At 40.7% G+C, this 12,291-nt stretch overlaps 1 protein-coding gene across 1 annotated transcript; it reads right to left on the bottom strand.

The window, feature by feature from the left end:
* Positions 1 to 10,128: 10,128 nt before the first annotated feature.
* LOC109211633 lies at positions 10,129 to 12,291 on the bottom strand. Its single transcript, XM_019375183.1, has 3 exons — positions 12,180 to 12,291; positions 11,442 to 11,661; positions 10,129 to 10,777 (listed from the first exon to the last, which is right to left on the bottom strand). The coding sequence occupies exons 1-3, from the start codon at positions 12,289 to 12,291 to the stop codon at positions 10,129 to 10,131; spliced, it is 981 nt and encodes a 326-aa protein (XP_019230728.1).

Below are 12,291 nucleotides of genomic sequence, written 5' to 3'. Positions count from 1 at the left end.
TTCTGCTTTATAAAGAAACTAAGGAAGAGTAGCGGAAAAAACGAGATTCTGAAGGATACATGTGCATGGCATTGGGGCCTCTGTACAAAGGACAGCTCATTCTTCCTTTGCAGTCAATCTTTCTGCATCTCTTGCGGAATAGGCTAGTTTATCCTATTTAAAGGCAAAACAGTTTCCCATATAGTACAATATTTTTGTAATTCGCACGTACTCTCGCCAGTTGAAGACTTACAACAACCACAACATAGTGGGGTTTGGGGATTGGGGATGGTAATATGTACACAGAAATTATCCCTACCTTGTGAAGGCAGAAATTTTGTTTTGCTGCAGATTTTTATTCCGACTAGCCAACTTCAAATTACGTTTTCCGATTCGTTAACCGTTGGATCGGGCTTAAATTTTGACTGAGTGTTCGTAACATCTTGGTCTTGGATTTGAATGGCGGAAATCGGATTTGAAGGCTCGTAGCATCTAATTTCGAGCCTCGAACAGCAGCTTCGTTTTGTGGATTATACTCTTTCTTCAATTGATTAGTTGTTGCTCTTGTTGCTATTGTTGCTCCGTGTTTGGCGCTTATTGTGTAGCCAATTTGGAGAACTTTTGTAACCCTCTTATTGTTATAGTGGAGTTTTTTGGATCTTTGTGATCCCGTGGTTTTTACCTTCGATTTGAAGGGTTTTCCACGTTAAAATTTGGTGTTCTCTATCTTCTTTATTTTCGAATTTGCCTCTTCCTCGACATAACAGTGGTATCAGAGCCTTGGTTATTTATCCGGGTTATTACGGAATGGAGGCGAATATGAGCAAGATGGTATGTTTAAATGAGAGAAATTATAATGTTTGGAGAAGCAAGATGAAAGACTTGTTGTTTGTGAAGAAGATGCATCTACCTGTTTTTTCAGCTCATAAACCCGAGAGTATCCGATGAAGATTGGGATTTCGAGCACCAACAAGTATGTGGATATATACGGCAATGGGTTGAAGATAATGTTCGCAACCATATTGTGAACGAGATACATGCGAGATCATTGTGGGAAAAGCTAGAGACTCTTTATGCTTCAAAAACCGGGAACAACAAATTGTTTCTGCTAAAGCAATTGATGACCTTTAAATACAAGGAAGGCAGCCCTATCCTTGATCACATAAATGATTTTCAGGGCGTCCTTGATCAGCTATCTGGAATGGGGGTTAATTTTGATGATGAGATACAAGGACTTTAACTTCTTAATACTCTGCCAGACTCTTGGAAAACTCTTCGTGTTTCTTTGACAAATTCAGCTCCTGGAGGTAAGGTGACCATGGAATATGCCAAGAGTGGTGTGTTGAACGAGGAAGTAAGGAGAAAATCACAGGGTTCATCCTCACAAGCAGATATCTTGGTTACAGAAGACCGGGGGAGAGATAGAACAAGAGGCTCAAGGAATAGAGGTAAAAGTAGAAGTAAGTCAAGGTCCAAATACTATAATGTTACATGCAACCACTGTGGCAAGAAAGGACACATCAAAAGGTTTTGCCGCAAGTTGAATCAAGACACTAGAGAAGGAAAGAAAGTTGAAAATAACGAGAACAATGTTGCTGCTATTGTTCAAGATGACCTTCTTTTTGCTTATGATGAAAACGTCATCAATTTGGTATCCCATGAGACGAGCTGGATAGTAGATTCTGGAGCTACCTCAAATGTCACACCAAGAAAAGATTTTTTCTCATCTTATACTCATGTTGATTCTGGAGTGTTAAAGATGGGCAATGCCAGTGAAGTTAAGGTGTTTGGTGTTGGCACAGTTTGTTTGAAAACTAATAATGGTTCAACGTTAGTTTCTCAAGATGTGAAGCATTCTCCAGACTTTCCTTTCAATTTGATCTCCGCAGGAAGATTAGACGATGAAGGTTACCATAATGCTCTCTTTAACGGCCAATGGAAGCTCACCAAGAGCTCGTTAGTAGTGGCTCGAGGAGTCAAGTCTGGTCAATTATATGTGACACAAGGCTCTATTCTTAATGACTCAATAAATCTGGTGGAAAGTGATAGTTTGTCAGAATTGTGGCATCGAAGATTGAGTCATATGAGTGAGAGAGGGATTACGTGTTTGGCTAAGAAAAGTTTGCTTTCTGGAGTAAAACAAGCAAAGCTGCAAAGGTGCATACATTGTTTAGCTGGCAAACAGAAAAGGGTTTCCTTTCATAGCCATCCTCCCTCAAGAAAGCCCGATTTATTAGAGCTAGTACACTCTGATTTGTGTGGTCCTTTTAAAGTAAAGTCAAAAGGTGGTGCACTTTACTTTGTGACCTTCATTGATGATCATTCTCGTAAGCTCTGGGTGTATCCTTTGAAATCTAAAGATCAAGCACTTGGCGTGTTTAAGGAATTTCAGGCCTTAGCTGAGAGACAGACGGGGAAGAAATTAAAATGTATTCGCACTGACAATGGTGGTGAATATTGTGGTCCCTTTGATAACTATTGCAAGGAACAAGGAATTCGTCATCAGAAAACTCCGCCCAAGACGCCTCAATTGAACGGTTTGGCAGAGAGGATGAATAGAACTCTAGTTGAGAGAGTTAGATGCTTACTTTCAGAGGCTAAACTTCCAAATACATTTTGGGCGGAAGCACTTAACACTGTTGCCTATGTTATCAATTTGTCTCCTGCTGTTGCTTTGGATGGTGATGTCCCAGACAGAGTTTGGTTTGCCAAAGATGTTTCTTATGATCACCTGAGAGTTTTTGGGTGTAAAGCTTGTGTGCATATTCCTAAAGATGAGAGATCGAAACTGGATGTCAAAACTAAGCAGTGCATCTTTATCGGTTATGGTCAAGATGAGTTTGGGTATCGTTTTTATGATCCAATTGATAATAAACTTATTAGAAGTCGTGATGCAATATTCTTTGAAGACCAAACTATTGAAGATATTGACAAAGCTGAGAAGATAGATTCTCAGAGTAATGAGAGCTTAGTTGATATTGATCCAGTTTCAATTGCTAAGGCACCTATTGCACATGAAGGAACCCAAGACAATGATGGAGATAGTGATCAAGATCAAAATGATCATCATGGTGTAGATGTTATGGATGCTCCAGTTGATGAAGTTGTGGTTGATCAGCAACCAATTCCTGCACAGGTAACTACTACGAATGCTCCTGAAACCTCTCTTAGAAGATCTACAAGGGAGAAGCAAAAATCCATGCGCTATCCTCCTGATGAGTATGTACTTTTGACTGACATGGGAGAACCTGAGAATTATGATGAAGCCATGCAAGATAATCACAAAGATCATTGGATCGAAGCGATGGAAGATGAGATGAAGTCACTCCATGAGAATGGCACATATGAGTTAGTGAAATTGCCGAAAGGTAAGAGAGCTTTATCTAACAAATGGATATTCAGAATAAAGCAAGATAACCATACCTCTGCGCCTAGATACAAGGCGAGGTTAGTTGTTAAAGGTTTTGGCCAGAAGAAGGGAGTTGACTTTGATGAAATTTTCTCCCCTGTTGTGAAGATGTCTTCTATTCGTGTGGTTCTAGGCTTAGCCGCAAGTCTAGATTTAGAGGTTGAGCAGATGGATGTCAAGACTGCTTTTCTTCATGGTGATTTAGATGAGGAGATTTATATGGAGCAACCTGAGGGTTTTGTAACTAAGGGAAAAGAAAATTATGTCTGCAAATTGAAAAAGAGCCTGTATGGATTGAAACAAGCTCCAAGGCAATGGTATTTGAAGTTTGAATCTGTCATTGAAGAACAAGGGTACAAGAAAACTTCTTCAGACCACTGTGTATTCTTCCAGAAGTTCTCTGATGATGATTTTATTATTTTATTGCTTTATGTGGATGACATGCTTATTGTTGGAAAGAATAAATCCAGAATTGCAGTCCTTAAGAAGCAGTTGAGCAAATCGTTTGCGATGAAGGACTTGGGGCCAGCAAAGAAAATCTTGGGCATTCAAATCCACCGACACAGAGATAGAAATGAGTTATTTCTGTCCCAAAAGCAATACATTGAGAAGGTACTCAAGAGGTTCAATATGACAGATGCAAAAGTGGTTAGTACTCCTCTTGCTAAACACTTCAAATTGAGTATTAGTCAGAGTCCATCTACTGATGAAGAGAAAAAGGAGATGTCTCGTATTCCTTACTCTTCTACCGTTGGTAGCTTGATGTATGCTATGGTTTGCACTAGACCAGATATTGCACATGCCGTTGGCACTGTTAGCAGATTCATTTCCAATCCTGGAAAAGAACATTGGGATGCAGTAAAATGGATATTAAGAGTGTATTTGGGCTAGTTTAGCCCAACAACTGGTATCAGAGCCCAGGTTCAACGAGACGAGTATGGAGATGGCGGAGTGATGGTGCGGGGCGGCACGCACACAAGAAGAAGCTAGTTGCGGGCTTCGGTTGCCATAATACTCTAACAATGTGGGTGACACACAGTAATCTCGAAAATTGACCCGTGGATCGTGGTAATGGGCCACGTGGAACTTAGTTCGAGGGGGAGATTGTTGGGTGTGCGAACAAAGTACCACATTGGTAGCTGAAAAGATTGGGAGTCTACATATAAGGTGTAGGGATATCTTAATGGTGTGAGGCCTTTTGGGAAAAATCGTGCGGGCTTGGCCCAAAGCGGACAATATCACACCATGTTAAGAGTGTCATTAGGCCGTTTAAGCCCAACACGAGCTGGCTCCAGGAGAAGAGTAAAAAGATAGATAGCTGTAAATCTATAGATCATATATTGGCTGCGCAATTAAAAAAAAAAAATCCTAAGCAAGTTGGGGATTGACTATAGGAATTCTCACGAAGTATGCTACAATGAAATCGGAATGTAGTTGTAATACAATTACCGCTGTTTGCATCAAATCATTAATAGTGCATACCATGTATCTTCGAGATAAACTTTAATCACCTAACTATAATTAATTATATGTATACTTATGTGACTTTTACGGTTAAATATTTGGTTTCATGTAAATATCATAGGATACAGTCTTTTTTGGTAACTTCCCTCCTCTCCCATTTTGTTTTTCCAAATGTTTGTTGATTATGCAGTGAACGATGTTAGTGCAAGTGTGTGCTAAGTGTTATTTAAAAATCAATCCTCCCCCCTTTATATTAATCCAAAAAATAATAAGGCTCCCCCTCTTGTCTCTACAAGATAAGTTTTTAGTCAAAAGGTTTGGCCTTATATTTAGGAACAAGCAATTTATCTGGACTATCTACTTGTTTCAGTACTTCACTGGTCTTTTTGTTGACCTTTATTAAGGATTAGAATTGGGAGGTACAGTAGAGAAAATTTGCACGTTGCAATAACTTAAACTCAAACCTGAAGCAAAGATAGGGTTGAGTAGAACCAAACTGATCTGATACAAAAGCCTAGCTTCACTCTTAAGTATAAATCCATGGAACTATTCTGCTCCCTGCTGCCACTTGAATTTCTTTTTCCTTTAATGATTTCTACTTGAAAGCGATATTCTTACTTCATCTTATGGATCTTGAATTGAATGGTTGATTGTCTGATGGAAAGAATGAAATGTAACTGCAACAATGAGTATGCTAATACTATTGTGTAACAGTAAAGAGATTGCTATACCGAGTAGTAACACCAAGAATGTTGTGTGGGATTTGCAATGCGAAAGTTGGAATCTTTATTAATCAGTGCACATGTACAAGTTAGTTGAACAAGATCTAATTTGAAAATGATAAAGAATTCTTATTGGTAATTGTTTACCCGTAAAACGATGCAGTTAAATTTGTTAGGTGGTTATAGACAAGCAAACTAGTTTGATCCAAAAATGATAAAGTAATAAGATTGAAAATGAGGCTTAGCAATTGAAATTAAAGAGGATGACAAGCTTGGCTCCGAGCGCAATGTCTCCGAGGACAAAATAAAAGCAATGATAAAGAACAAATAATGTTATTTAATTGAGAGCGAAAGCAAAACATAACATATGTTTCTCCAAGAATCTCCTTCGTTACAATGGTTGTTGAGCCTGCTATATATAGTTATACCTGGGGAAACAAGATTCTAAGAGCAAGCCTCACTTAAATGATAATAAATGAGTCTTTGATGAATATTTAACGACAGACCATAAATGTAAATATTCTCTATAACAGTTGCTCATTAATATTAGAGAATGTTCTCTCGTTGAATACTATCTGATGACAAATTTTTGATCTATTCCCGTTGAACATGCTCTCTTCGGAATTTACCCAATGTTGATTGCAGTTGTCGTATCCGGTACTGATTGTTACTTGACTCGTCTTTTACCTGTCTTCGGTTCCATGTGTCATGCTATTATTCGATCATTTATTATAAACTAATTTTACCCCATATAGATAGTCTCCCTGCTTTCTGGTGACATGTCTTTGTGTTACCGGGAAGTTGGTGAAGATCCCTTTCTTGGCAAAAAAGCTCCTGAAAGGTCTCTGACACTTTTAAGGAGGCACGTCTTCTCGCATTTAATACCCCAAACACGTGTTGCCCCATGATTCAGCAAATACTTTTGCCGGTTATCGAGGCAATCATGACCATGATTTTTATCGTCTATATCTTTACTTCTACTCATTACTTTACTTCTTTACATCCAAAGTTTTAGTTTTCATAAGTCCTTCTTCTTCTCTATACTTACTCTGCATTAGCTTAGAAAGTTTTCCATCTTCTTCACCGCTCTTAACAGAAGTTTTTTCTGACCCATTATTACCATGGCTTCTTTCACTGATCTTTTTGGAAACTTTGGTCTCCTCTTCGGTGAAGGCCCAAAGAGAAACAAGGACAAAGAAACTGATGTTGATTCTAAACCTCCCATTGTAAGCACCATCATACCAAAACACCTCAGTACTGCTAATGACTTCCAAGAGAAGGCTATTCCTCCATTCACCCTTCTGGTATCCTAACTGTGAAGGAGGACTGCAACTGCCCTAATCTTAAAATCCTCGCTCCGAACATATAAGAGCGGGTTACCTTCACCAATGAGGGTTTTACGTATGTTAATACGTATCCCTTTATCTTGGGTTCATTCTCCCTGGCTCGAATGAAGAGCTCGACCCCGTAGTTTTGGGGTTTTACCACCAGTACCGGGTCTGCTTAGTACAAGTAGGCCTATCTATATGGCGAACGGGGGCTTGCCTTCGCCAAACGTGCACGAAGTTCGGGAAAACCCTAATCCTTGCATACATGATGAATCTTTACTCTCCCAAAATTTTCTGTGGGAGAGTAATAAATTTCAGCAAATACTGCCACCACGCGATGGAGCGATTCGTCATCATCGCTACCAAGGACATCATCCAGCCACAACTCCGTATTTTCCTGAGTCGTTGAATCGTTTTCGTAAGTTTTCGATTCATTTCCTTCCTTCGTGAAAAGATTGTTTTCCGTTGTTGATGATCTTCTTACTTCTTTTGCTCCAGCTACCCGATAGGAGTCACCACGAGTCCAAGGTTTGGACCAGTGGGTCCAAAAAATTCTGAAAATCACACCACCAAAATCCCGTCGATGGAAGGAGATGGCCCTCAAATACGGGTGGAAGGCCAAAAATCACGATAACCTAAGTTCTTCTTCCTTTTATCTTTGTACGAACACATGTAACTTCATAAAAAAGTTGCTAACTCTGCTTTTTGTTCGATTCAGGAATTCTGCGGGGCTTTATCACCTTTCCTAAGGTCGACGTCTTAGCTGACCCCGAAAAGGCTAGGAGGGTGCTAGTGATGGAGAGGCTTCGCTTCAAAAGAGGAAAAGATTGGAATCAGCTCACCCGGATTCTCAGCCAAAGGAGCTTCAAAACCCGCCCACAGGAGAAACCCAAGTACTTTGGGGCGAGATGGACTTGACGGGTAAAGTCGATTCTCGATTTCCAATCCCCATTGCTACCTCTGTTCCAAGGAGTTCGGACCCTGGGCTTCATCTGCCTTCGACCAAGGAGCAAACAACAATCAGCACTGCCTCTATCGCAGTTGCTTCTCATCCTTCCACACCAACAACTTCACGCTCCTCAACACCAGCTGCAGCTTCACCACCAGAACCAACTGCATCTCCTCCACCGGCAACAGATGTTCGAGAAATGGGTGCTTTTCCTCCCCAGTCTCCCGACAATGGAAATTTGGGGTACAATTATTCACCTCTTCCCTAGATCCTCGAGCGAGGAGAAGTGCTACTCTTTCGATTTTGAAGGAGTGTCATCTATTATCCAAGCTAGTGGAGCTTGTGAATTATCTGAAGTCGCTGGCTTCAGAAAAAGATTGGAAGAAAATATGCTCCCTTTCGGGATAATGCTTGTTACATAATGCCATGCACAACGCGACAGTGGTGCCGTACTTGTTTTCTTATCACCTCTTTTCCATTCACTTGCTGTAATGGGAATCCTAACCTTGATACTCTTTTTATAGGCCAACTTTCTCGCTTCCGAATGCTTGCAGAGATTGATCCTCGATAAGAAAGGACTCTCTTCCGAGCGGGATCAACTGTTGGTCGAAAGGAACCAACTTACTGCATGCCTCCCAATTCTGGAGGCAAAAGCTGCATGGGTGAGCTCGAGTCTCAGTTGCAGCAGAGTGAGCAAGAGAAAATAGCATATATTCAAGAAGTTGCTCAATTGCACGAAAAACTTCAAGAGGCCAAGGATAACTGGGCCGAGTTACATGACGCTGAGCTTACTGCTGCCGAGCGTGAGTCGGCCTCGGAGGATCAAATAAATAACCTAAAGTCAGAGCTGACCTCCAAAACCAAGGAAGCAAATGTTTCCCAGGAGAAGAGGGCCAAAATGGAGGAGAGGTTTAAGAGAATCATGGAGCAAAATTGGACCATTTATCTACAACTATTGAACTTGATACTCGCCTAGGGCGCCATGAGATCCGAAAGGGATGGCCTTCAGGACGAAGTTGATAGAATTAAAGAAAAACTCCAGTATTAAGAAGATTCTCTCGTATTTGAGAAGACTTATGTTATATATCATATGAGTAGAAAACCTTGGAAGAGATCAAAGCGGGCATCGTCGACATTGAAGATTGCATCGTCAAGGCCCGAGAACTGGAGCTAACTGCTCGAGAAAATCTTCATGCTCGGCCCACTGCAACCGACTCTTCGAGCACCAGTTCCGAGTACTCGAGAACCGAAGGGGAGATTGAAGAAAATGATGATGAAGGTCCAGGCCCCGAACTGGTAGTAGATCCTCCTCCTTCGACCGGGGAAAATATAGACCCATCTATCCCTTCAGGTTCTGGCAGCGATGATGTTTAACTTCTTCTCCTATTTTTATATCTGGTAATTATGCCAAACTTTTCACTAAGTTTGGAACATAGATAAATATAGAATTTTTTGCTTAAGTGTTGTGAAATATATTCCTTTTAATTTATTAAAGCTTCGGGTATATCTTCATCCGATAACTTTTGATTCCGCACACAAATTCTTCCGGAATCAACCCTTTACTATAAGAGTTTTATAAGAGAGGGACCTCTTATTTTTACGGTGTTCTTGAAGAGGACATCTCCTGTTCATTCAGACACAAGCATTTGAAGTTTTTGATAACTTTCAAATGATAAAATCAACTCATCATTTAAACAAGAAATAAGATAAAAATAAAAGGACTTTATTTTATTCCTTATATCTTTAAAAGTACACGAGCATTCACTTGCTAAATTAAAAAACTATCAATACATGTGGCTAATTTGTACAACTTATTTCTACGGGATGGTCATACAGTCCCCGGTCCTGATGAGACATTATTGTTCTAGGTTCTAGCAGTCCCCGATTTTTGTTACATTCTTGTCGCCATATCTTATATTATCCCCCCGGTGTTCGAGTGCGAAATATGCGAATTGGAACATTGGAAGTCTTGCTTCATTGGTGGAAACAACTTGCGAATGGTTAAATAGTCTTTGGTTCGATGGCAAGCTTTGCTTTTCATCAGCGGTTTGCCATCGAGCCAAAGATTATTTAACCATCTCCATAGTGGTTTATCATTGATGTGAAGATTTCAATGCCTTATCATTTAAAGGTCTTATTCTTACCGATGATGCTCCTTCCATAGTATGCTTTCTGTTGCTGCCTCGTTAAAAACCTTGCTAGAAAAACCCGATTAGGACAAAAACTAGTCGAAGAGAAAAAGAGTGCAGCACATACTTTCAGTATTGATATGATCCATCAGTAGTAGTACCTTTTGAGATGAGTCACGATCCAATTACTGGGCAACTTGAATCCATTTTGATTCTCCAATTCATACGATCCATTACCAGTAACAGCTGAAATCCGGTAAGGACTTTCCCATATTGGACCTAACTTCCTGGTGTTGACTTCCCGAGTGCTCTGAGTCACCTTTCTCAAAACCAAGTCTCCTATTTTGAAGTAGCGGAGGTTGTCCCTCTGATTATAATATCTTTCCATCATTTGCTCTTGGGCCACCATCCTCACGTATGCCAAGTCCCTGTGTTCGTCTAGCAAGTCTAGCCTCACCAAGAACGCATCATTGTTTGCTTCTTCGTTTGATTGGGAAAACCTTAAAGTTGGTTCCCCTACTTCCACCGGTATAAGAGCTTCCACACCATATACGAGAGAGAAAGGTGTTTCTCCCGTGCTTGACTTTGTCGTTGTTCGGTATGCCCATTGTACACCTGGTAACTCTTCGAGCCATTTTCCTTTAGCAGCCTCTAGCTTCTTTTTAAGGTTTTGGATAATCACCTTATTTGTTGATTTTGCTTGTCTGTCAGCACTCGGATGGTATGGTGAAGATGTAATCCTCTTGATTTTCAGATTTTCCAAAAACTTTATGACTTTTGAGCCTATGAAGTGCGGCCTATTGTCACAAGCAATTTCCTTCGATATTTTGAATCGGCAGATTATATGGTCCCATATGAAGTCTATCACTTCAAGTTTAGTGAAGTAGTCAGTTAAAACTAATAGAAATCTTACCTTTCCGGGGCCCGGTGGCAGAGGACAGACTATGTACGTTCCCCATTTCATGAATGGCCATGGGGACAACACCTGAATGCAATACTTCTACTGGTTGTTGCACTAATTGCGCATGACATTAATATTTGTCGCATTTCTAAACGGATGCCTTTGCATCCTGCTCCATCCAGCGCCAATAGCAACCTGCCCTATCCAGCTTTAGAACTCACGAATTTGTATTGGAATGATTCCCGCAAATTCCTTCGTGAACTTCTCTCATCATGTAGTCCGCCTACGAGGCTCCCAAACATCGTGCCAATGGTATTTGGTATGATATTCTATACAATTGTCCATCCACGAGGCAATAACGAGGTGCTTTGGTTCGTAGTTCCCGGGATGACTTCGGGTCTTTGGGTAATTTGCCATGTCGAAGATATTCAACGAACTCGTTTCTCCAGTCCCAGACTAGGTTGGTTGAGTTGACCTCGCAGTAACCATCCACATCCAATACCTAATGTAGAAGTTGAGCGATAGTACTGGAGTCAGATCCTTTCATCTCCGTAAATTACCCTAAATTGGCCAATGCATATGCTTCCACATTTTCTTCCCTTGGAATGTGAATGATCGACCATTCCCTGAATTGTGTAAGCAATGCCTGAACCTCTTTCACATACTGTTGCATGTGTTCTTCATTGGTGTCAAAAATCCCGTACACTTGGTTTACTACCAGCTGGGAATCACATTTTATCTTGATGACCTTGGAGCCAAGTCCTCGGTCCAGTTCAAGTCCTGCAACCAAAGCCTTATACTTGGCTTCATTGTTAGTTAATGGAACGGTCTTAATGGCCCGCCTTAGGGTTTCTCCCGAGACCAAAACTTTTTACATTGGAAGCTCTATCTGTAAAAAAGGTCCAAACTCTTGATATCATTTTCGACACCAACATTGCTTCCTTAGCAGCTAAGGGCATTAATCCGGGACCGAAATCGGCCACAAAGTCAACAAAAACCTGTGACTTGATCGAAGTCTTACGCTTGTACTCGATGTCGAACTCACTAATTTCGACTGCCTATTTAGCTAACCGTCCTGATAACTCAGGCTTGTGAAGGACATTCCTTAAGGAAAAGGTTGTCACAACGGCTATCGGGTGGCATTGAAAATAAGGTTTAAGCTTTTTAGAGGCGACTACGAGAGCAAAGGCCAGCTTCTCGAGATGCAAATAGCGAGTCTCCGCTCCCGATAATATTTTACTAACATAATAAACAAGAAATTGCATACCTTCTTCCTCTCAAACTAAAACGATACTTACCGCTACTTCCGAGACCGCTACATATATTAGCAACTGTTCGCCTTCCCCCAATTTTGACAATAACGGGGGGCTTGATAGGTATCTTTTTAGGTATTTCAAGGACTGTTGGCAT

The sequence above is a fragment of the Nicotiana attenuata genome, unplaced genomic scaffold (genome assembly GCF_001879085.1).
Source record: "Nicotiana attenuata strain UT unplaced genomic scaffold, NIATTr2, whole genome shotgun sequence".
NCBI lineage: Eukaryota > Viridiplantae > Streptophyta > Magnoliopsida > Solanales > Solanaceae > Nicotiana > Nicotiana attenuata.
Note: the sequence above shows the minus strand (reverse complement) of the source record. Positions and strands in the feature narration are given on the sequence as shown.